The sequence below is a fragment of the Botrytis sinoallii genome (genome assembly GCF_014898435.1).
Source record: "Botrytis sinoallii strain Bc 23 chromosome Unknown BSIN_002, whole genome shotgun sequence".
Taxonomy (NCBI): Eukaryota; Fungi; Ascomycota; class Leotiomycetes; order Helotiales; family Sclerotiniaceae; genus Botrytis; species Botrytis sinoallii.
The window spans coordinates 1,600,652-1,626,915 of NW_024066029.1; the positions used below are offsets into that span (position 1 = coordinate 1,600,652).

Consider the following 26,264-nt stretch of genomic DNA (forward strand, 5'->3'; position numbering starts at 1 on the left):
GTTGCTATATTTTCAGATTCAAAAATCTTTATAAATAATAACTTAAATTTATTAAAACTTTGCTTTTATAAAGTTTATATAATAATAATTGATATTTTCAATATTTTAAAAATCTAAGAAATTTCTAATATTAAAATTTATAAGACTGAATTAAAATATTAAAGAAGTTGCTTGATTTTCGCTTATTTTACTAACGTGTTTTATCAGTGTGCGGGTCATATCAGTATGCGGGTCATTTCGAAAACCATCTAAATCAAGCTTTTTAAAATATTAATATTTTAATAACCAATCATTATTTTCTTGAATAAAAGATCTTAAAAAATAATTAAAATCTAGGTTTTCTATTGATCTAATTTTTATAAAATAATTTCATTATTTTCTAAAAGAAAAAGGAAATTGTCACGATTTTCGTTACAAAAAAACTATTTTATAATAACAACTTTATAAATTCGAATTTCTTAAAATTGATTAGATTTTTAAAATTTTTATATATTCAAATATTTTGTATCAAATTTTCAGAAGATTATATCCATAAATAAAGAAAGTGCACGGTTACACACAGACGAATTTTGTATGTAAAATAAGTGACCCGCATACTGATATGACCCGCACACTGATAAAACACGTTAGTATATCTAATCATTTTGAAAATACTCTAATTTCTAATCTATATAATATAATCAAAAAAAATTATAAAAATATTTAATCTTATTTTTATTAAATTTCTTATAAAAACAAATCAATTGATATAAGAAAATATTTATATTATATAATTTATTATAGAGAAATTTATAAATATAAATGATAAGTTTTGATGCGAAAACGTGTTTCGGCTGATAGCAGTTGGCACTTGCTGTATGTTGGGACAAGATTTTCCCATTGTCCCTACTCATCTCAACATCTCCGTCCTGTTTCTCGACAAAGGCTTTCCTACTTTCTTCGGCTACGAGTGTAGCTCCTGGGGCCGACTGAGTTGCAGAAGTCTCTGCTGCGGCTGCGGCTTCTCGAATTTATTGTATAGGATGATCACATAGATTGAAGGAGACGCAATGTATAAAAGTTTCTTCCTCATCGAGAGGGGGTATAGATATAGCCTCCGAATAATTTTATATAGGTACTTGTTATGAAATCAGACAGCTACTTATTCGCTCTCATTATGTATTTTTTTTCTTTTTCATCTCTTCGTCTTTCCTCTTGTCCTTAAAACTCTATTGAAGATTTCGACGCTATAACCGCAGGTGCGTATGGGCTCTAAACTTATGTATCTGATGAGAAGTCTTGATCAATTTTGAATTGATGATTCTAGTTCAGATATTGGAGTGGGAACTTCTGATTCAGAGTATGAGATGTCTTGTTGGTATTGAAGGCGTTCTAAATCTAATTGGGCGTCGATTGTTGTTTGGGATTGTGAAAACAAGCTGATATATTGCTATTCTGCACGTCCTACTGAAAATCAAACATTTTCCAATATTCCCCTTTCAAAAATGGTAAGAACAATATTTCAAACTCATCAATCGATATTCTTACCTGAGAAACGTCCAAAAATCTTATAAAAGTCGAGATCTCATTAGAAATTGAACTATGATTTATTTAAAATTTAAGATATAGTAGTCCTGGTGGTCAGAAAATTTGACAGTCAAGATTCAACTCAAAGAGAAGTTCTGTATCTATTTATGGATGAACTCTAGCAAGTAAGATTGTAAATACTCAAACATTGATCTTTATTTCATTGCTAGTTTGACAATCTTATCTGGTAGCCAGTTGCATAAGTGTATGAATTGAAATTGCTTTGCTGAAGTCGAATTATATGATTGAACAATTAGATGACATTCAACCATCTCATTACGGGATCTTCTTCTGAGGTGCCATGCATTGAGGAGAATCTCATGACCTTAATCAAATAGCTGGATATGTTCATTTTCAAACGCATTTGGTCTTCTATACTAGATTCTGCCTTACATCCAGTCTAGTGTTCGGAAAGTAGCAAATTCGAGCAAACCTCAAATGAAAACGGTAAGAAATTTCGGGCCAGAAGGATTTTGTGTTGGGCATTGTTTGGAGTCTTTGTAGATGATATAATACCACTGCTTGAATAGATTCCTAGTCCCATGACAGATTTTAATCCATGGATATTAAATCTCTGGAGATAGCTTTCTCAAATGATCAGGCCAGCGTCCTTTTTGTTCGTTTTCAGATTCTCAGACAGAAAAACAACTAAGTTTTTGTCAAATGAAATAGCTACTTGCTTTTTTTTTAAACGAGAAAAGAATATAGTAGCTCAAATGAAGTCCCAACCCAGTCAGCTGCGATATTTCCGCCTAATGATCTATCGCACTATTACTTGAGGCTTAGCTCGAGCTTGATGACCGCTAATGTGATAAAGGTCTGGGTTTTGAGTGGCGTACATGTCAAAAGGTAATAGTTTTGTAAAATTGAGATGCACTGTTGAGATTTTATCCCAAGCGTGACAGGAATCAATTTGAAGGTGCACGTCCGGGAATTGGTAATAGATATTGTATGATCATCTGGTAGATGTGTGAATAAGAATGAAGAAGCATTTTTTGGAAGCTCGATAGACTAGACTACCCTTTGATCGCGGCTTCGAGTTACGTATCTTTCTCAATCTCCTACCAGAATCAGACTTATGTCCGTTGTCTTCTGAGGTCTTTGCTGGAATATTCTTGAAGCAGATATAAAAAGTTCGTTCTTGTGTGGTGTGACATTCTCAATGCATGCCAGACACCACTCTCCTGCCCATATCATTGAATCAGCCGGTAAATGAAGAGAGAGTAGATAGAGGAAAACACCCAAAAACTCGGGAATCAAGATCTAATCTACAGAAATGTTTCGGGGCAGCAAGACACTAGTCATCAATGCCCAGTCAATCAGCATGACTGAAATTCGAGACAGTATCAGAGACATGTAACTCTAGCTTTCAGCTTCCGAGACAGATATAAATGTTCAAAAGCAACATAGATTAGACTTTGCATATTCAGCAATGCTCAGCGAGAAAACTTAACCCGGGTTTAAGTTGCTTTCTTCGAGCTTCCCTGATGATTGTAGCTATTTTTACATCGCAAATGTGTGTTTCTCAATCACATATTTTACGAAGTTTGAACAGAACATGTTCTCCTACTGAAACTGAGAATACTCCTTAATCTTCAAGTGAATTATTAGAGGTCATGAGATAGATATTAACAGAACTCGATTTCACTCCGCCTCTGACGTTGGAATTATAAACGCATTAGATATCATCAAGTGAATGCTGTTACCCCAATTTTCTTTCGTTCGCTATTATATAACTTGCAGGTCTCTGGATCTAAGAACATCAACTAAGCTCAGGGAAAAAAATACAATTCCTGGCCAGACTAAGCTTTCTGGTTTTGTGATCAACCCCTGATACAAGATCCATCCCCTGAGTCCACTCAGATCTGGTAGTATCAGCAGAGTATGACGGTAGTTGACTGATATGAAGAGGCAGTATACTGATAACGACAAAGAATTCAGCTGATATACGATTTCCACTGTCAATTTGACATTCAAGTGCATTATTGTGACTAATATCTCGACTCATTTACTCATAGTTGTTGTTATCCAAGACTGAGCTCTAAATCTACCCAACAGCTTTTCACCAAATTTTGCTAAAAGCAAGAAATTTGATGGGAGGGCGAGATCGAATATCCATAGTGACTTCAGAGAAGTATAAATAGTGCCGGAGAGAAAATACAGTTCCATGTGCAAGCCATTGATGTCAGGGAAAATTCTCTGGCTTTCCATAAATTCTCTGAAGTGAATCTAATCACTTAAATCTCAGCCAGCTCTCTGTCCCTCGATTCAGAGATCTGATCATGCGGATTTCTGATTCTGTCATGTGCTAATCCAAAAACCAGTGAATTGATTCATTACCTCTCTGCATTAAATACACAAGTGAGTCTCTAGCTTTCAAGTTAATGAGGTGTAGACACAGATCAAGGTCTCTCATGGTCATTCAAGAAGGGCGTAATATAAAAGTGATAGTCAAGGGGGGCTTAGAATGAATAATAGACCAAATTCCAGCAATATAACTTCCTGAAGTATGTCTGTGGAGTGAAGATCGTTACACAGATTATCTCTCCAAAAGGGTTCGGACGATATGAGCACAAGCGTGCTAATAGTTTAGGAATCTGGAGTAAAGCATGTTTGAGAAACAACAGCAACAAAGAAAAAGTCGACAATCAAAATACCTAAAAGACAACAACAAGAAAGACTAACAAAACATCATACAACATCATTCTCGCAGAAACTTTCTCCCTCCTGGAAACGAATTTCTGATCGCATTTAATTTTTCACGACTTTGACTATCCTAGTCTTCAGACAACTGCAGACAAACGTAAGTGGAAATTGCGAGAATTCCACTGATTTAGATGTTGAGCAAAATTACCTACCTTTGATCTCTTATGTAGCCCAAGAACGTTTCCTCTCTGGCCCCAAAAGATGCTATCACGGAAAATATAACTCCGCTGGCCAAGTGATCTCTCTAAAATCTGCCTTACTTGAGAATTCACTTGGACTCCTGAAGATACCGAAGTCTACCCCTCTTTCTTGTAATTGATTGTTGCATCTTCACCCACAATTACCGCAGTCTATATATAGCAAGAAAATTGTAGACTGCATTCCACAGATCAAGTGAATACCCAAGGGGCACTACCCATGCCACCATGAGAGTTTTTCTTTGCAAGTATTATTTAAGGAATCAAAAGGTCAATTAAAACTCCCATGATGCTCGTCAGCACTGCATCTTGCGCACGAGACAGATCATTCTCATCAATCCTCTCCACGCGAAATGCGTAGATACGAACACCGCGAGTTCAAACTGGGCGACCTGGGCAAGAAATGCGCCTGTAGTAAGCTGAGAAATGTGAAGTTACCCGCCTGATGGACCAAGATTTACGGGTTATTGATCAGTTGTAGTAAAATAGAAGTCAGATGAATCGACAGTATTAGTAGAGAGATGACAACCAGATGGTAACGATGACAAGAAAAACCTACCAGAAACAACAATTGAAGTAGGTGGTGATGATAATTATGGTGGGGCCGAAATATTTCAGATGCGTTTCTACAATTGGGTCGGTAACCTTACATAATCGAAATATTTCGAAATATTTGGGATCCATTGATTGCATTGGCTCGCTAAAGTAGTTAGTCTCAAATATTTCGGATCCGTTGATTACATTGGTACACCACATCACTAGCTTGAAATATTTCAGATCCATCAATCGCATTGGTCCGCCACATCGCTAGCTTGAAATATTTCAGATCCATCAATCGCATTGGTCCGCCACATCGCTAGCTCGAAATATTTCAGATTCATCGATCACATTGGTCAGCCACAACACTAGCATGAAATATTTCAGATCCAACGAATTGATTGGCCAGATTATGTCATCGAAATATTCTAGATCCAATGTGTCTATTCACACCCGTGGACCCCAGGGAATCTCAATAACAAGTTCAATCCAACACTGAATCGTCCTTGAATACTTTCAGACAGGTCATCTATGATCAAACACGATCCGAGAGTGTTAGGTGCGATGACAAATGATATGGCATTGTCTCCAGAAGATAAGACACCAAATTCCAGCACCGAAATCAAGTTCTTGAATTGCTCGAATACGTGTACAGCGGAGTTTTGATACCTACATGAATTCTGTTCATTCCCCCTTGAAATATCGCTGAATTATCCTTTACTATCTACTTTTGACACTTTGATAGTCAATTCTTTCTTTTTATCGATTTCTATTTTGAAAGATCGAGCTCCTGTTATAGAGAGAATTGGGGTTCTACCGCCTCTCTAGGCTTCCTCGGCCTACTCGTTCTTTAGTATCTCAATAGATGGTAACGCGGGTATGATGAGTTTAAAAAATCTGAGATTGATCAAATTCACTAACGGAAACAATATCTGTGTAACACATTATTAGGACTCTCAAATATCCGATGATGAACATGATTCGATTGACGATCAAATCAGGTCGGAGAACACCTATTGCGCAAACACGAACACCAGACTTAGCAGTACCAAATGAAGCTTGTATATTTCAAGATCTCTCTGCCATCTTTTCATCTTCTTTCATAAGTTTCGTTGTCAGCTTATTTAAAGAGTTTTTATAATCTATTCATTAATCAGTAAAGTTCATGCATTGTCTACGAGTGCTGTAGTCTGGTCCTGGCTCTGGTGATATAGTAATGCACTTAGATTAGTTTATGGTAAGCAAACTCACTAAACTTCAGTCCGTTATTCATTCACATCGAGTTCAAAGGGTCTTTATGCTGTTGAGGTCTAGCTCTCTTTATAGACTAAATAGTCTATAGGAGAAGGAATAAACCTAGTTCTTCGAGCTTCGTCATACCCTTCTCCCCTAGAGTTCCCAGATTCTTAACCAACCATCCCCATCCGACTTCTCCCCACTCAATATTATCTTATATCTCATGCTGTTATGATCACCATTTAGATCTTGCATCGTCTCACCTGGGCCCTCGAAGTTCAAGCCATGATTTATGATAGGTGCTGAGGTGGAGCTCTGAAAGCCGAAGAATTGCTTGCGAACCCCTCGATTATGAACCCCTCGAAAGACTAAGCCTCTTTTATATTCATTCATCATGGTTGAGTCCTGCGACATAGGCGCCTCATCATACACCTTACCATCGTAGTGGGCTAAGACACATCAACGTCCATTGATCAATTTTTACTTCCCATTCACCAACATCACGACTACAATGTAGATAACGCTGGGATGTTTAGTGCTTTAGTGTGACCTCATATTATTGATAAGCTACCAATAATAATCAATATGACTTCTCTCCGCCTATCGATTCTCAGGTGATAACAATTCCTTTTTCCTGATTATGGCCGAGAGATATTACGGAGTCATGAAAACTCACGGTCGAAGTATTGATTACTGCGGGGTATTGTGAATTATTTCCATTGAAACGAGTGAACCAATGAACCGTCCAAGAAATTCATACATTTACTGAGATCAAAATTGTAAAGTAAATAAGTGAATGGATCATCTGAGTGTGACTGAATCTATCTTCACCATTCATGCTCTAAACTTCGAATCCAACGATGCTGGGGTATATAAACACGACACCGTCAATATATATGCTCTCCATGTTATTAAATATACATGACTATTTCTAAATGTATAAGGTCTCGAATTCTTGGGACAACCTGCAGAGATTTAGCAACTTCTGTCTGAAAATGTCATGGAAACTGAAATCACATGGGTGGAAGAGGGTAGAGAAGGACAAAAATGGTGAAAGTCGTAACAATGCGAGCTCAAACAGTAACAGTAACAATAACAAGAAAACGATGAAGAGCTCAAAACTTTGACAACAAAGAAGAGGAAGAATAGCGCTATCTTGTATTTGCATAATTTGGAGTATAGTCATTTGAAAAGTGCAGAGATCATACCAGTATTCCAAATGATTTATCAGGTTAACTTGAGTGGTCCAAGGTTTAATAAGCAATGCAATATCTTCAACATATGGAATCATTCCAGGTTTGTTTCACTTTAGAATACCAAGTCAAGATCTATAAAGAGAAGAATCTTATATACCAAAATTTGTGATCGTTTTAGTGGCTTCCAAGTTTGCGTCACGCTTAAACTTTCTGGGATGATGTCACGGCTGCTTGGGCAGGGATCTACGGCTTCGGCGATCATAATACACAAAAAAATTGGAGATATAGGAATAAAAAATTTACTGTGAGATAAAGTTGGTCTGGCCTTCATTAGTGGACCCTTGAGACATCAGACTCAACTCTCGACATGAAGTTCAGAATCATGTAACTCAACCTCAGACTCTTGAATCGCCTCCAGAAATCTCATGAAAAAGGAAGCCATGATCTCACCGCGCATTTCGCAGCCAGAAAAACATCTTCTAACATGAAATTCAAGCTAATCACAAGATTCATTGCATGGAAACTCCAATTACATCAAATTCAAAGTAGCAGCTCACAGCACCAGACCATCGACTCTACATCTAGACTTTCATCTTTATTTCAATATTCGCGCAAACACCGACAGATAATCAAGTATCAAGATACTCCAAGTCATTTAAAAGTATCGGTTAAGTTACCCAGTGAGATTCAAAGATAGTCCAAGCCCCCAAAATCCGTAGCGAACTATAAAAACCGTGACATTTCCAACCTTTCTTCTCCCTTCCAACATTACAAGTCCTTTCGATAAATCTTCTGATGAGAGGTAGCAATACTCCAGTAAAACTCCTCCTGGACTTTCACTCAGAGAGCTACGGGTGTAGATGTATCTCTTAACCCGATATCTCTCCAAAAGTAACATCGCAAAACCACCATCCTGACGAAATTGACGATAAGTACCTACTTCAATATAGCATAATATGAAAATAATAACAACAAAACTTCTCGTTCGATAATCAAATTTTGAATATTATAAGACCAACGAGGAATATTCATGCATTATCTGTCGAACTGATACTTCTTATAGAATATTATCAGAACCATCGTACCCACGAGTTGGGACACTTGGATTGCCAGGACAATCCATGACAACTTTATCAGCTTCTGTTTGTTTGCTGCTGGGGGAATGAAATGAACTTCTGGACGTTTCTTATATGGACCAGTCCTTCCTCCCTAATCCACTAACCTCTTTCTCTAAAGCTTTTCTAAGTTTGAAATGAGTGAATCCATCATTCACAATCAATACCATAAAAACATCGAGAACTACCTACCACTCAAGGAAATTGAACAAGAAACTTTCACAATGTAGATGAGTTACATCTGCGGAGTTATAGACTGATACCCATAACTGCTTCCCCTCTCATTCCCCACACCCAAATCTCTCATCAAAAACTTATATAAACACCGTCTTCTCTCTCTACAATTTCTCCATACAATTTCTCCATCAAAGAATATCAAGATTGTTTCGAAACGATGATTGGGTGGTGGGAATGTGTCAACAAAGTATCCAATTTCAAACATCAAATTAACTTTCCAATATAATATCTCTCTCATTTCCCATCCATCCAGGAAAACTTCTCAGCTTCATCATCTCGATTCTGGAAGTGTAGAATGGAGAGTATAAATGTAATTTGTAACAATAAAAATGAAAACAATAGCAAGAGAACAAATCCGCGACAGCAACAGCAACACACTCTCCGAGCCCCTAGTGCCTAGCCCCTAGTGCCTAGCCCCTCCCCCTTTACCATCTCAGATCGCTTCTTTATACTCACGCCATCCTCTAGATAAGAACAAATCCTTTCTAAAAACAACAGCAACAACAGCAACAACAACAACAACAACCAAGAAAAATCGTCCCTCCTTCCATTCTCCCACTCTCCTCTTCCCCCATTCCCCCCTAATACAAAAACAAAAAACCTCTACCACTCCACCCCATTTCATACCAACCTCCAATCGATTCTCAAACACCAGCACCAGATAGAGAACTACGCATTTTCTTAGAATCCTGCCATATTTTGATCAACATATTTTTACAAGAAAAGAAAATCTGAATGGAGAGGAGAGGAGAGGAGAAGTTTATATAATTACCCGGAAGTTTCTGGAACTATTTGAAAAGAGGGGGAAGGAAGAAGAAGAGGAATGATTCGAGGGTAATGAGTTGGATGGAAGTGAATCGATGAGTGAATAGTTGAGGGTAGAGGAGTTGGTACATTTAAAACATATATTTTTAGGGGATGGAGATGAAGTAGATAGCTTTACTGGATTTACTATATGTTTCCAGGTTTGTATTGGGTTGTGTTGTGTTTGTACGGTTGAGATTGAGATATGTAACTTCGTATTGAGTTATGGTGGAGGGATGGTTAGGGGAGATTGTACGTATATGTATGTGTGTGTGTGTGTGTCTATATGTATGTCTATGTCTAAATGAGATAATTGAAATACCTATATCAGTATAGATTTACGACATATGATCATCTTATGGAAAAAACAGAAACAAAAATGCGAAATGGAATGGGAAAGAAGAACAACACATCTCCATCCCTCTATAATTTACACCTACTCATCTTAATCCACACAATACCTTTTCATCCCACATCATACACCCATGAATTCAAAAGCCATGTATCATGAATAAGCTCTTCATTAGGTATCTTATCATTATCCCGAGATCCTTCATCCCCTCATCTGCAAATTCTCACAGAAATACGAAGGGAGAAGATTTCGATTCCCTGGTTCTTGATATCCTAATCTCAGTCCGCTATGATAATAAAATGCTATGATGCTGTTGAAAAAAAAAGGGCTCCGTATTTTATTTCCACCGAGTTATCCATTTCGTGTCATCATCATATTTTCAGATGCCGAGTTCTTCCTGGAACTTGAGCTTTACAACCCACTCCCCAATATCAACCCTCACCCCTTACTTCCTCCAACTTCCTCTCTCCCCCTGCCCCTCACGCTCACGCTCACGCTCACAAACAAACAATCCCAACATCAAAAATCCCCTCTTCCCCCCTCAACTCCTCCTCCACCTCCCTACCCACCACCCCATCAATCCCCAATATCATCAACGCCTCATTTTAATCTCCTCACCCTGCATTCTCTCATCCCCATTTCCACTCTTCCCTCCCTTCTTATCCAAAGCCGCTACACTCATAAACCTCACATTAATCCCCGCTCTACCCAGAATCCCCCCTACCACTCCAATCTTCCCGGGCTCATCATTATTCCTCAACAAACACAATGTTCCCTCGGGTGCAAAACTCGTATTGAAGCGATCAAGTCTACTAATGAAAATTCCGCGATCACTTACATAACCACTTATAATCTGATGACCATTTCCATTCCCATTTCCATTTCCCGCACCCCCACCCTCAACCTTCAACGTCACCAAACTCGCATAAACCAGATACTTACTCTCACTAACATGCGTCTCACTAATCACAATCCCCCTCTCCTTCGCCAACAAACTCGCATTCACAATATTCACATCTCTTCCTCCGCGTTCACTAATACTCCCCACCAATCCCTTTACCAACGCGGCAAAAAGCGGACGCGTATTAGCTATCCCCGCAAGTTCCCCCTCATAAATCACCTCGAATTTTTTGCCTCCCACGCCCTTTCCACGATAATGTTGCGTGTACAAGCCTCCCATCTTCTCCATCAATTTGACAAACGGTTGGAGTTTTTTGTATTCTTCAGGGAGAATCAGAGGTGCGTTGACAGCAGAAGTAGGGAGACCTCCAGAGAGAATAGCACGAACTTGTGTGCACACATCCACCGAAACCGATTCTTGAGCTTCGATTGTCGAAGCGCCGAGATGAGGAGTTGCGACGACTTTAGGATGTTGAGTGAGTTTTTGAGCGGGGGAGGAAAGGGTTGGAGGTTCGGATGTGAAGACGTCGAGACCTGCTCCTGCGATGATACCGGCGTCGAGAGCATCGAGGAGAGCTTGTTCGTTATAGACTCCTCCTCTTGCTACATTGAGTACCTTTGCAGTTTTCTTCATCTTTGCCAATTTCTCTTTCCCGATTAGATCCAACGTACTAGCAATAAGCGGGGTATGAATCGTCAAAAAATCTACCACCGGCAACAACTCTCCCAGCTCCTTCACAAGAAGCACATCATTTGCCTCCGCAATCTGCGGACTAGCATACGGATCCATCGCCCAAACCTTCATCCCCAACCCCACCGCCATCCTCGCAACTTTCAATCCCACCTTCCCCAGCCCCACAACCCCCAAAATCTTCCCTCCAACTTCCGTGCCTACAAGTTTTCCTCTCTCCCACCCTCCATTCCTCAACGACCTATCCCCAGCCGGCACATTCCTCGCCACCGCCATCAAAAGCGCAATCGTATGTTCTGCCGCCGCCGCAATATTTCCACTCGGAGAATTAACCACGATGATTCCATGTTTCGTCGCAGCTTCTACATCAATATTATCCACACCTACTCCTGCTCTCGCTACCACCTTGAGATTTTTCGCAGCAGCGAGAATCTCAGCTGTAACTTTTGTTTCTGATCGAATGATGAGAGCAGAGTAGTGAGGAATTATTTCTAGAAGATCGGCAGGTGACAGGTTTTTAGGTTGATGGATTTCGAATCTATTACCTAAGAGAGTAAGACCATCGACTGATACCTTTTCTGGAATGAGAATCTTGGGACGATTTGAGGATTCGGAAGAGGTATTGTCGAGATTTGGTAATGTTGATGGTGCCATTGTGAAGTTTTTGTGGTCTCTTTTCGAGTTTGATTAAAGAACAATTTTAAAGATTCTCGAAGATTGTATGTATAGTGACCAAGTAGTATTTGGGATATTCCACAGTAGGTTTGTTGAGTAATCGTAGATACTATGTACCTTGCACTTAGTGCTCTTTCTTTGTTTGTAAAGGTCAGTATAAAAGAGAATTGAAAAGTCAAGAAGTCAGAAGAAGCAGAGAAGAAGCAAGGAAGAAGCAAGGAAGAAGTGAATAAATAATACCAAAAACAAGAACAGGAAAGGTTGGTCTTTTGTATAGTACCTACCACCAAGAACGAAGATCAACTCCAATTCGTTCATGAAACTTTCTGAGATCTGATGAGATGAGATGACACGGAACCCCCCACCCCGCAATTGAACCCCGCATTACGCTAATGTACGTTATGCGGAATGTCGATGAGAACCCGGCCATCTAAGGAACCTGATTCGTGTGAAATCTAATCATAATTGGTAAAAAGAAGATGTCACAGAAGTTGCAGAAGTCACATGAAATGATAGAATCTGTACTGATTCGTCTTCTGTGGTTGATAATATAAAATAGCTTCAATTTGCTATGATATACTAGATGTAAAAGTATTGATATACCCCCAATCCTGTAATCTACTCGACTATCCCACTCAAACTCTTACCAATTAGCTCTCTCCTTCAATTTCTCATTTTGAATAACCTCAATCCAATAATTATCAGGATCAAGAACAAATGCCACGTGTTTCATACGACCATCAGTCAATCTCTTCTTCCAGTTAACTCCCATTTTCTCAAATCTCTCGCATGCTGCATCTAAATTATCAACCGACACGCCTATCATGAAATTAGTCTAGCCCATATGCGGAGAAGAAATCATTAGATAACTTACAGATGTGACCAAAGCCTTGTGGCTCATCATTACCGTTATGATATTTGAAGTTTTCTTCTTTCTCTGTACCGTAGTTCCAGGTCAATTCCAACAAACCTTCGCGATTAGATGTAGTTGATGATGTAGGAAGACCCTTCTCTCCAGGATACCCAAGGAAGTAAAGATCGAAGTTGGCACCTGGGTTTTCAGCTGTTCGCATGAGTGACATTCCCATAATTTCTTGATAGAACTTCAATGACTTTTCTTTATCCTTGACACGAATCATAGTGTGGTTCTACAATTCTATTAGTTACACAGATGTCATTTTGTAGAGGAAAGCAAAGATTACCATTCGATATGTCTCGGTATCAGTAGTTGTGATGTTCTCAGTCTGTTCAATAGGATTTTGCCCAATGATCTCAACCCAATAATTATCTGGATCCAACGCAAACGCAATATGCTTCATACGTCCATCGGATAATTTCTTTTGAAATTTATATCCGGCATCTTCAATTCGTTGACAAGCTGCTTGAAGATTGTCGACAGATATGCAGGTATGCCCAAAACCTTTGTGGGGTTCAGTGTTTCCGTTGGAGACTTTATAATCGGCGTCATTCTCAGTTCCATAGTTGTGTGTCAATTCGATTAATCCTTCGCGATCGCTGAAATCGTTTCCGTGTGAGAGAGCTTTGGGGGAATCGTAACCCATGAAGTAAAGGTCGAATTTAGCTTCGGGTTGTTCAATCTTGCGAATCATTTTCATGCCCAAGTGTTCGTAGAATTTGACTGGATAGATAGTTAGGTATTGTAACTATTTGAGTGCATATATTTGAGGTACAAACTTACCAGATTCCTTAGGATCTTTCACTCGAATCCTTTTGGCGGATTAGCATCATCCAATTGTAAAAGATGTTAATGTTTATTTTGAATTCGTACATCGAGTGATTAAATTTATAAGTGTTGGTATTGGTAGCCATTGTTGCGTATGATCTACTTGCTGTAAAAGTACTTGAGTATTAGCAAACTGTACAAGGTGGAATTGAGAGGAGTGATTGAGCTGATTGATGTATCCTCGATAGCGCTATGGAGAACGTACCTGAATCTACAATTCTTTGTCGTAAATAACTTGGTTTAATGAGTCTGTTTAAATTGCGAAAGGAGTACATGGAATGAAATGCGAGAATAGTTGACGTTGTTATGAATGGATAGAGACAATTTATATTGAAGAGGGGTACAAAAATACTTCGACAATAATGATGTTCCCACGCCCCTCTCTTCGGCTAGTCTAGGGAATTATGACGTGGGGGGGATTGTGAAAGGTCCAATATAATATTTCTAAGCAAATGATATCTTGTCCGATGGAAAGCTATGGATTGAGCATATATCCGAGCTGCAGCATTTAGAGAGTATTTCGGTACCGACTGCTTTGGATAGGTATCAAAGCGAACCGGATTCTCTTTTGCACGAGTTCAAATAATCCTATCAAAAGATTATACACACTCAAGTTCGTATGTATATCTAGGTAGATGACCTTCTCATACGCTTACTCACACCTAGGTACGCAAAGATATTCTGGACCTTACCATCACCCAAGCCTCGAGCTCACATGAAAGTTATCCCCCCTTTCAAGCTTAGGTTAATGAAAGAGCTCTTCTTCGAAAAAATCAATGAGATCGCTAAGCTCTTCAACTACCACCACCATGATATATTTAAAACCAAACATCCATAAGGTATAAAATGCCAATGAAAATAAGAGATAATGTAATGAAGGGGTCTCGGGCGTATACCTTTCCATCCAATTTTCAAGAATCGTCATGTTTGCCGATGTCGATGCTGCCTGTCTGTCTGTGCTTGTAATAATTCCCGTCGAAATTGATACTGTCGAGAATTTGTGAACTATCTATGGATCTTGCAAAGAAGGGAGGGTTATTAAAGATTAACTAAATGATATTAAATAATAAAGTAATATTCTATTTTGTTAATTTGATACAATAAAGATCTCAGTAGAATAATTGAATACCTAGTACTTGAGTAGAGAAGAGTACTTGGGTATTTATAGTAGACACAGAAATCATCAATTATCGATTTGTGGGTGCTAAATGTGACCGACACATTTTAGTACTCTCTAGTAGATTGCCTGGTATGTATACTTCACAATAGTAAGTGCATAACGTAGTAATAAGTATATTCAAACCTTACATACAAACTCTGGAAATCAAAACCAATCATCAAGTCAATCTTCATGACATATATACTCGAGCGCAGCGAGCTATGGGGGTTTGGGGGCTTGCCCCCATAATTAAACCGATTAATGAATGGAAATGACGCTCCGCTGGCCCTCTGGGGGCTACTGCCGTGGAGGCAGAGTAGCTTCTTCAAACGTATCCATACATAGGTATTCTCTACTGTTTGATATAATATACAGATTAGATCATTTCAAATAGATGGGCGTGAGATGTGGTTTCAAAAGTATGAATTTAAATGTTTGTCTATAGAATTCATGGTACTATACGTAGGTACTTGCTTGGTATTGACATTTTATATGAGTCTATTCATACATACAAGTTTCATATTCACAAACTCCAACCCTTCTGTGGAAACAATGAGTATTGTATTGAGTCATGATGAGTTACAAAATTGTAAGATCCTACCACCCTCTTGCTGCCATAAATATAAATTCGAAGTTGTAACTATGAATCTTCATGGCCTAGACTTTACCGAGATCATCTACAGCTATACTACTCAGACCTTCCCCGCCCATGCCGAGCCACTGAACAACCTCTTATCAGCTCAGAATTGCAATTCACTTCTTTTTATTATTATTATCCTATTGTTGCTCACTCGATTACTTTCACTACAGCTGATTCATAATATTGTATGTATTGTCCTGAATTAATCCAATTGATTTTTTCCATCTCTACAAACCTTGGAAGACAAAGACAATCAATCTCATACGAGAAATCTCTACTAACAATATCTCATTCAATAGAACAAAATATAACCAGACCAGATCAAACAATAACCATGACGTCCCATCCACCACAAAGTCAAACCATGCTCCTGAGCAAAAGAATATCCACCTTCCTACAGAACAACATATCACCACATCTGCATACACTAATGCTGCTGACACCCACCGGCAAGCTTCTGAGTACCTCTTCCAGTTCTCCAGCCTCAGTACTGCGTCATCAAGGTACTCTCGCCCTCTCACTCTGGACACTCTACTCACCTTTCCCGGCGCAAACCGTATCGGACGCGCTTCCTCCCAATGGCGAAGCATCCAATGGTCGCACTCCCAAATCGCGAGAAACAAAAAGTATATTGATACAAATGGAATTGGGCATCATGGTGATACGACTATTAGCTTGTGGATTATTATTCGTCGCGATCGGACCAACACCCGGTGCATCAGGAACCACCACACCGCAGATTCAAAGAGAAGGGGGGTTGGTTTCGATATCGCAACCAGCATCACCAGATGGAGGGCACGAGAGGGAAGTTATCAGGAGTGGAGAAGGGAGCGAGACGGCGAGTTTGAGGAGTGCGAGAGGAGGTGGAGTGGGTATTAGCGGTATGAGAAGACAAGCAGAGGAATTGGGAAAATGGTTAGAGGGTGCATTAGACGGTTTGGTGTTGAGTACAGCGGAACGATAAATCCAGCGCGATTGATAGATGTGGGTGTGGGTAATAGGAGAAGCCACTCAATCGCATTCCGACCACTTTGCGACAATTTACCATCGCGTCGCAGAACGATCAGGGGAAAAAGTTTCAGTAATCGATCGATATCATTCGACGGAGCAAAAATAAATATCAAACATTAATTGGGTTGGGTATAATGGAATAAATGGACACTGTGCATAAGATGGGAATCAGGACATCAGCACTTGGATTGTACGGATTATTCATCAGAGGATTGGTGTCAGGGGATTGGAGTTATGATACCACAGCATTCGATTCTGGTATACTTTTTTTTCAATATATATCGATTCTCAAACATATAATTAATCTTGTATCATATTGAATAGTATTGGTTACTGATGCGATTGTGATTATAGGGGCGTGCGGCTCCGCCAAATTGGTGATTGATCTTTCTCGATGAACAAAATATCAATAATATTCATGTTATTTCGAGAACCAAAATTGACTTAACAGTCACTTATAGATCTAATAATTTAAATCTACAACTCCGGCCCGTTCAATCCAAATTCAAAATCATTGGTTTTGATTTCAGACCTCTCTTCACATTTTCGATGTCCTGCAAAAAATACCTTTCCCTCGAGGTCATCATCACCATCATTCTTCTCACCAATTCCTCACATTCATCCTCCAGTTACATACCATACCATCACGACAAAAAGAAGCGCCAAGAGAAAATCTTTGTCAATTCCTTCCGGTTCCACCCATCATCTCCCCGCGTGTCAGAAATGCGTCTTTGTCTATGTGCCACTAGTGTTGGTTTTGCTAGCTGTAGGGGTTTGGGGTACAAAGAATGAAAGAATGAAAGAAAGGAGGGAGATGAGGATGAGGATGGGGATGGGGATGGGGGTTTGGAAGGAGGGTTGTGAAAGAGTGGTCGTGGGCTGTATACGTATACTACTGATCTCTGGGTGTATGTGGTGCTTTGATTAAAACAAGTTATTGAAGAGAGTAGCAGGGAGAATTCTGTTATTTCTCGAAGTTTACTTTTTTAAGAGATGAGATATGCGGATTGAGCTTTGGAGTTGATTAGTATATCATATCGTTCTTCGTTATATATTGTACACTTTCTATTTTATCCTATCCTATCCTATCATACCCTTTACCCACTACCCCACACCCATACACCCCAACCCTCTCAACAAACAAAAATGTCCTCACGAACCCCCAACCCCTTCCTCATAAAATCCCCTTTTTCCTCTCCCTCCCCCTCCCCCCTCCAAACCCACAACCACAACTTCAACCTCAACTCCCCTCCCCCTCTCCCAAGGCCTCCTCCTCTCCTCCTCCTCCGACCCCCTCGTCCCACTCGAACTGCGTCTCGTCTCCCTCCTCTCTTATCCCTGCACCGCGATCGTAAATCCGATTTCTCAATCTCCGGCTGCATATCCGCTTATGCGCGCGAAGGGTTCGATGACTGGGGTTGCGGATTCTGGACTCGTGGATTCCGGGCTCGTGGACTCGCCTTCCAGGATGGGTATGACTATTGGCACAGTGACACCACAAATAAGTCTCCCAGGCCTAATCGATAAAACCGCCAGGGAGGATCTGGCAAGATGGAGGGAAAAGAATTGGAAAGAAGGATTGAATGCAGGAGCGTGTGGAGTGAGTGGGAGTTTTGGATTGGGTAATGGTGCTAAAGCAAAGATTGGCGAGGGGAAGAAAAATGGGAAAGCGAGAATGAGAATGAGAGAGGAGGAAACATGAGAGACCGAAATTCATTATTCATACGCATGCGCCGAATTTTGCGGATAAAGCGTATAGTACGCCGTTGGTGAAACAGTTGTTGGTTAATTGTTATCGGGGGACGCTGGTGGAGGCTATGGGGATTGCAGAGAGGGAGGAGGAGGAGGAGAGAGAGAGGATAAAGGGAGGAGATGAAAAACAAGAGGAGGAGGGAAGAGGGGGAGAAGGAGAAGGAAATTGCTTCAGATATTGAAGTGAAAAAAATGGATGAGAATCCAATATTCTCCACGAGTACAGGCGAAGATACAATTATGGCGGATACAGAGCCAAACACGGATGAGAAAATGTCAGCAGAGCAGGAGACAACACCGGAGATATCAAGGAAAAGAGGAATAGGAAGTTTCGGCACCGTTAATATGGCAGGGAGTGTGAGTGGTCCAGCAAGTCTGGCGAGTCCAAAACATGTGGATTTAGATGCGTTTGGTGTTTCGCCCATTTCGTCTCCGTCTATTCTGCCAAGTACATCTATCCCGTCGATTTCATCGATTCCGCCAATACTACTCCCATCATCCATATCATCCACATCCGTCCCTTTGATTTCCCATGGCCCTTCGAAGCATCATATTCCGCAATCCTCTCCTAAACCTGCAGGTATAACCATTGCCTTCCCCGCCATCTCCACAGGTCACAAATCCTTCCCCTATCGTCTCGCTGCTCGTATTGCCGTAGGCACTGTAAAGGACTTTCTGCATCATCCTATTTTTGGCGCCGCACGAAGAAAAAGGCTCCGGAAGGTTGTTTTTTGTGTGTGGCCTGTTGATAGTCCGAATAGAAAAGCGTTGCAAGTAGCATTTGGACTTAATTTTCCACCACCTTTACCACAGAGTGCACCATTGAGTCCGGTGAGTAATCAGCTTTCTACGCCGCCGTTCTCGCCCAGTGTGAAGGGAAGAGGGGGTTTGATTTTAAGTTAGGGATGGCGTTGCGGGATTTTGAGGGGCAGGAGAGCGGGGTGCCGAAGATTGTGGTTACCCCACCGGTTACGCCGATGGTGGGGTCTGGTCTGAGTTTGAGTTTAGGTTCTGGGGAGAGAGATATGGATTCGTCTGGTTTGGGAAATTTGGAAGGGAAGAGATTGAGTATGGAACATGAGGATCTGGGAGATGAGGGAAGTGAGATTGTGGAGGATGTGGGAATGGATGTGGATGTTGATGTGGATCCGGAGAAGATGAAGGAGACTGAGAAAGACTTGAACGTAGAGACGGGAAGAGAGACGAGTGAGGGTGATGGTATTGGTGTTGATAAGAATCTGACAGCGGAAGTTGGGCAAGGAGGAGAAGAAGAGGAACAAAGAGAGAAATTGAGACTACACAAAGCAGAAGTAGGAGATGAAGAGAAACTGGAAGAGGAAGAGAAACAGAGAGAGGAAGAAAAACAGAGAGAGGAAGAAAAACACAGAGAGAAAGAGAAACAGAGAGAGGTGAGACTACTCAAAGCAGAGTTGGAGGAGGAACTTAAAAAGGAAGTGAAACGACTCAAAACAGAAGTGGAAAAGGGGGAACTGAGAGAGCAAGTGAGACGACTCAAAGCAGAAATAGAGAAAGTGCATGGACGTGGAGATAGTCGTGGTAGAGATAGAAGAGGGAGAAAAGAAAACATACAGACAGAGAAAAAGGCAACAAGGGTTGAGATTGGCTGCTGCGATGAGAATGAGGAGAGAGAGGGAGAGGGAAAGAGGGGGGAATAAAGGATATTTGGGTTCGGGTGAGAGATGAGAGTTGGAGAGAGGGATACGAGGACACCAGAAAGGATGCCAGGAATTGGTGATGGGAAGACAGAGAAAAGAGTGGATGAAAGAATAGGAGAGCAAGAAGTAGACTCAATGAATGTGGCTGATGAGGGTGTTCGAAGACCTGAAGTAGGAGATGATACCGGCTCACCCGAAAGCAAACTAAGCATCGGAGAAGGACAAGCAGAAAGAAGTCAATCTAAGGATGATGAATCACAGGAGAATATAAAAGTTAGTGGATATATCCGTCGACATGGAGGAAGCGAAACGAGAATCAAACAAGAGAGAAGATATCCGGAACAAGTTGGTGGCGGCGATATTAATGTGGGTACAAAAAGAGGAAGGACAAGTAGAGTAGAAGGAAGACGACCAGGAGGTGTTGATACTGAACGACGTGGAGGGAGGCAACTGAGAAAAAGGGGGAGATAGCGATGGGAGGTTGGTTTAAATGGATGGAGTGGAGTTAGTCCGAGGGGAGTATTTCATAATTGTGTAAATGAAATTCTTGTTGAGATTGGGGCTTATAGTTATTTACCCTTTGTTGGAAGTACGATGGAAGGTAAAACAATCATAACCCCCAATCTACAAGCTTGTGATTCGAGGGGTGTAAAATGTACTCGTATTGTCTGACCTTTTGTAAGAGAATGGATCATACAATAGAATAAGAGTCTGCTGTTTGATTGTATGGATGATGAAACTAAGATAAAGAGATTCAAACTTATCGTAGAGAATATATTATTCATCCTATTGGATACTGGATTCAAACTCAATCAAACCATGATACTTTCATGTGATAGATGAGTTAAGTTGCCATATGAGACATCGAAACTGTACTCTCTTGCCAATATCCAATATCAACTCTAACACTCGGAATCAAAGTTTCACATGTCTCTGACTAGGAATTAATTCAATTACAAATTATTAAAATCTAGGTGCTCTCAATGTGTACTTCTATTTGATGATTTGATGTCGGATATCTGTCCACAAGGTTAATAATAAGATATCTCCGCGAAAGTATTCCACACATTCCGTTTGCTACTGAGCAATTCTCTAAGAAAAAATTTCCGACATGGAAGGACAGCGCGTATCTTCAAGAGCGCTACGGATACTGGGATTTTTATCTGCTGACTGACAGTCATGTGTTACATCACTCCTCGTCTTCGGGCACAAGACTTTCATGTCGGAAGTGTGCTTTATCGTCAATTAGCTGGAGAAACAAGCTTGATTTAGCTATGGACTTGGGGCGACAGGAATGTTCTGGAAATGACGAAATCACTGCCAGTACAGAAAGTGATTTATTGTGTTAGACTTGTGCGCAGAGTCTCTACTTAGATGACGCATGTCCTGGGAGTACTCTTTCTATGTGCCCAAAGGATGGCAAAGCTGGACTTCATTTTCGGACCTGGATATCTTCCGATGAATCTTTTAAGGGTGGTAGGCAAAACAAAACCCGTCCTGTCACCTCGCCATTTTTGCCAGAGCTATCAGATGAGTGCAGATTTTGCTGCAAGATCAAAGCCGAGTTCGACAAACCTTCCGGTCCGTTGGATCCTGGTAGTTACCAACAGAGCAGCCCAGCTTTCAGGTGCAATATCTATGGGTAGAATAGTGCGAAGACTATCGAGACACAAGCTATTCTTCGTACTGCAGACTAAAACGCTCAAACTTACTCTCTATCATGATCATCATTCTCTTGGAAATCACCTAGTCAAGTTCTTTAATGCGGTATCGTCTTCAGGTTGGTAATGGCACTGGATTGTATATCTATGCTTACTTCAGTGATAGATCTATGTCGAAAATGGCTACGCATCAATAGAAGCTCACTAGAAGTAGAAAGCAGGTTCACGGAAAGGAAAAGTGAAATTGTCCAAGATTCGGTCGAGACATGCATTTTTGATTAAGATTGTTCCGGGATTTTGACCCGTTTGCGTCATCATTTATTCCCTCTCAGCTACTGAGTATCGGAGTGAAAGACAATAATGATTGAATGATTTTCCTATCAGATTAATCGATACAAAGATACTTAGTTTGTCAAAATATGCTCCTCAAATCAAGTCTATTGGCTTGAGCTAATGCTGGGGCACTGATGGACAACTCCTCAAAACCACCCATGAGAAGATGGAAAATACAAAAAGAACATATCCGGCAATTCCAACATGCCACTAGTTCTCCGCTATGCGATATCGGTGGCTAGGAAGCTTGACGTCCGATGTCTTTGGATTGATTACCTTTGTATTATTTAGGATGGTGACAATGGCCGATACTAAGCTGAGAAATCAACAAAGATGAGGGATATTTTTATTCACGCATGGATGACCATCGGAGTTGCTGCGCCATCTTCTTACCATGAAAGTCGATATTTAAACGAGACAATAGGGAAGCCAAGATATTGAGTGACAGAACAACTAACTTGAACGCGTCTGTATTTACAGATAGCCCTTCAGAGCCATACATACCTGGATTTTAGCTTGTAAAAAGTTTCGCTAGCCATTTCCTCCGCTAATGGAAAGGACCATATTTCAAACGCCGCTCTTCTTCTTAGCCCTCACTACGTCGTCCAAATAAAGCCCATCCCATATGTTTCATACTAAATTACCAAAAAACCAACAGAGTCGGCTCAGGTAGCACAGCCACAATTTCTTTGGCCTAGAATAGTTTCATCTTCGATGACACCAGGAATTTCAGTTAAGCGAGAGCAAATTGTTGGCGTTGGATAATGGAGGAAGAGGCAAAGTCTAATTGTTTGGTTTGCTATTGCACTATTATCACAACTTTAGAAAATTTGGAAGACTGAGGAGGGAGTTTTGTTTTCGTTATGCAGGTGGAAAAGTTGATGCCTGTTTTTATGTTTCGTGGGCTCTAGGGTTCTAAGATTTTGATAACGGGAATGAGTACTGTGCCTCAGGGCTGGGAGTCAGGCTTTCTGATCAGTGTAGTATGTGTGTGACGTGTGGACTTGGCGGCCAAGGGATATTGGTGTAAAAGGAAAATCACCTCCTATCATTCTGATGGAGTTAGAGATACTTTGAGGAAGTTTATAGTGAATCCGACATTTCCATGTCCACTACTCTTTACGATGAAATTGGATTACGAGCTAGTAGAATGAACTTCTCATTCATGAAATTGATAGCACTAGCTACTCTTCTCACCTAATTCCACGCTAGGGACTGTACCTTTATAAATAGCACCACCATTTTCCGCGAACCTGCTCAGATTACCAATCTCTTCAGCTGCGATACCTTTCCCACATCCGTTCAGATCTCTTCCATCTTCTCAGGCACATTCTCCCTACCCAATATTATCAATATCACAGGCTCTATATGTATCTACAAAGAACTTGGTCCGCCTACTTTGACTTCTATTTTTCTTGATGATTTACAATTTCTGGGTAGTCTGGATCTAAACCAAACAACCTGGAACCTGGATTTTGTGTCTATGGGAGCCTTAGAAATGATGGGGAATATAACGATTAGTTCGATTGAGAAGAGGATCTTGAGATTTCCCGGGCTAAAGAGTGCGGGAGTCGTGACGTTGAAGGGGAATGTTTCTACGTATGTGATTTTGGTTGGTATTGGTTGGATGTTTGAAGTTTAAGTATTGGCGGGCTATTTGAGCAGAGTTCAGGTGCCAATTTGAATTTTCTAACATAGTATAGATTTTGGATCCTTGATAAACGTATCGCAGATTACTATTCGCCAGTCGGTCCTTGTAGGTCAATTTGCCATAATATAGATGCCGGCTCTGAACGTTGCATTCCCAGCTTTGAAGTCTTGTGGCTCTCTCACCGCATGGGGAAACATATCAGAGTATATATGCTTGAACTTCTCTTATCTCTCTCATATGTATGTAAATAAAGAATTCTCTGACAAAATTACAGACTATTGATGCCCAACTTCATCGGTGGTAAAGATACACACGAACCCATCTCTATCGATGTGCAAACAATCTATAAATCGTCTGTGCCTATCAACTTCGACGCTCTCACTAATGCCGCCGATATTTATGTTAACAGTTTCGTTGAACCGTATGTTTTCTGTTCAATGATACTTGCTTTCTGAATCTTCAAAACTAATATTGACAATTTCAACAGTCTCCACATGCCTGTTCTGGCAAATGTGAGTTCAATCTCTGCGGCAGTAAATGGGGATGTAACTTTTTCCAGGCTGGTTAATGCTACAGATATATTGGTCCAAGGTCAAGTTTCCTCGTACGTGGCTCTTTACTTTTCTCCCTTCAGATTCATAAACTACCTATTTCGCCCCCCCTCCCCTCTGCCTTCTTCAATTCCAAAATCTAACCAAATTATAGCCTCTCCCTCCCAGCCCTCCAATACCTAAACGAGTCCCTTCGAGTATAAAATATATCGCCCTTTCGACTGCACATCTCTCCGTGCAGTCTTTGATCACACTTCCACAATATTCGCAGCGCAGAATGGTTACAACTCACCAGAATATGAAAGTCGGGTATTTCGATGTCAATCTTATTTTGTGGGAGAGCCAAAAAGGGGCTTTCCCAAGATGTGCAAAATAGACTAGGGTTTGGACTGGGACTTGGAGGGGGGCTAGCGGCAGTTATAGGATTTGTGTGGTTGTTGAGATGGATCAGGAAGAGGAAGGCTGGGAAATCACCCAGAAAAGAAGGAGATAAAGGAGGTGAGAATGCTGAAGGTCAGATTAATGCCACTACGAGGAGCGAGACAGAAGGTGATAGCAATGAGACCACTAAAGTGGAGACTACTGTTAGAAGCTCACGTGAGCTAGAGATCAGAGTTAATAGTATAGAGGAAGTGAGTCGAGCGGTTTGAACAACTTTTGGCCTAGAGATCGATATGAGATTTCTGCGCTGATAATCCATAGAACAGTTTCGACGAGCGAAGTTCAAAAACGGGTTACCTGAGAATACTATTCACATTGCCCAAGTTTATGACCAACATTTACATTATTGCCTTCTCCTGGTCACAGTTTCCAATAGAAATATACTCATTCAACAATTTTATTTCAGATTGGATTGAGATTTCCTAGTGATCAGAATTTAGAGTAATAACAGTCCTTGGCACCATCTACGAGGTGTTGATCATGGCGCTAGGCACGTCATATATTTTACTTACACTAAATCCTCCATTTCCTCACCACAAAACTTCACAAGTAAAGATGATAATACCTGCTGTATTACCGACATCGACAACCCCTGGCGAGATTCTATGCAAATCATCGCTCTCGTTACGTTAGTTGTCTTGGGAATCTACAGTTTTGTCCACCTTATCATTTCTCGGTACGAAGTACATAAACTTGAAAAGAACCTTTCTAGTTTGAGGTTTGAGACGATGGACGATCGTGTAGAACAACTGAGGAATCATGAGCGTAAGATTAGAACGACACTCTTCGAGGACTATTTTCAGCAAGATGCATCACAGCTAGCGCAAATACGGGATCTTCAAAATACAACCATTGTCTTTGAACGAGGAGCTATGAATCATTTTGCGGACGGCTTTGAGGCGGCTAAAAGAGAAGCTTGTGAAATATTACAACGGGAATTCTCTAAAAGATATGAAGTAGAGCCGTCTCAGGTCAAAAGAAAGCGGCATGGGGGATTCGGTCCGGTTCTGAAGTATAGTCAAAGAAATCGTCCTCTAATGACAGATTTGATGGATGTTGATGAAATATTTGATAGTCTGTAACGATATCGAATATTGATCACGTCAATGTTAGAGAGGGCACGTATGCTGTTGATTTTGATCTGAATACTCATTCTTTCAGATACGAATTGTTTAAATGTACCAGATTACTTCGTGGATCTGAACCTAGAATAACAATATACACAATATCAATCAATACATTAGTCCTATTATGCACCGCAGGGGTGATACCCATAGATTTGTTAATTATGTGAAATGCACATTGTGACCAGATGATTACTTATCAACTAACTCACCATAAACTCACAATAAGACAAGGTAGAGTCTCTCATCGTTTTCCAGTTCAACCAGCATAATAAATTGTCTAATAAATAGAGGTTCTGATTGTTCCGA

The 26,264-nt window shown here is 40.5% G+C and overlaps 5 protein-coding genes across 5 annotated transcripts; 3 read left to right on the forward strand and 2 right to left on the reverse strand.

Moving 5' to 3' along the window:
* Positions 1 to 10,538: 10,538 nt before the first annotated feature.
* On the reverse strand, positions 10,539 to 12,191 carry EAF02_001549 (uncharacterized protein; the record flags this gene model as incomplete). Its single annotated transcript, XM_038897597.1, has 1 exon — positions 10,539 to 12,191. One exon carries the CDS (start codon positions 12,189 to 12,191, stop codon positions 10,539 to 10,541), a length of 1,653 nt encoding a protein of 550 aa, XP_038762572.1.
* A 664-nt stretch (positions 12,192 to 12,855) lies between these two features.
* Positions 12,856 to 14,231, reverse strand: EAF02_001550 (uncharacterized protein; the record flags this gene model as incomplete). The annotated part of the gene is made up of 6 exons (XM_038897598.1): positions 12,856 to 13,031; positions 13,087 to 13,360; positions 13,415 to 13,851; positions 13,912 to 13,940; positions 14,002 to 14,062; positions 14,162 to 14,231. The coding sequence occupies 6 exons, from the start codon at positions 14,229 to 14,231 to the stop codon at positions 12,856 to 12,858; spliced, it is 1,047 nt and encodes a 348-aa protein (XP_038762573.1).
* A 1,858-nt stretch (positions 14,232 to 16,089) lies between these two features.
* Positions 16,090 to 16,719, forward strand: EAF02_001551 (uncharacterized protein; the record flags this gene model as incomplete). The annotated part of the gene is made up of 1 exon (XM_038897599.1): positions 16,090 to 16,719. One exon carries the CDS (start codon positions 16,090 to 16,092, stop codon positions 16,717 to 16,719), a length of 630 nt encoding a protein of 209 aa, XP_038762574.1.
* Positions 16,720 to 18,710: 1,991 nt separating this feature from the next.
* On the forward strand, positions 18,711 to 20,194 carry EAF02_001552 (uncharacterized protein; the record flags this gene model as incomplete). Its single annotated transcript, XM_038897600.1, is given in 2 exon segments — positions 18,711 to 19,404; positions 19,422 to 20,194. The coding sequence occupies 2 exon segments, from the start codon at positions 18,711 to 18,713 to the stop codon at positions 20,192 to 20,194; spliced, it is 1,467 nt and encodes a 488-aa protein (XP_038762575.1).
* A 3,492-nt stretch (positions 20,195 to 23,686) lies between these two features.
* On the forward strand, positions 23,687 to 25,913 carry EAF02_001553 (uncharacterized protein; the record flags this gene model as incomplete). The annotated part of the gene is made up of 9 exons (XM_038897601.1): positions 23,687 to 23,787; positions 23,892 to 23,944; positions 23,997 to 24,042; positions 24,114 to 24,260; positions 24,327 to 24,351; positions 24,545 to 24,699; positions 24,767 to 25,022; positions 25,093 to 25,190; positions 25,322 to 25,913. The coding sequence occupies 9 exons, from the start codon at positions 23,687 to 23,689 to the stop codon at positions 25,911 to 25,913; spliced, it is 1,473 nt and encodes a 490-aa protein (XP_038762576.1).
* Between the last annotated feature and the right edge of the window lie 351 nt (positions 25,914 to 26,264).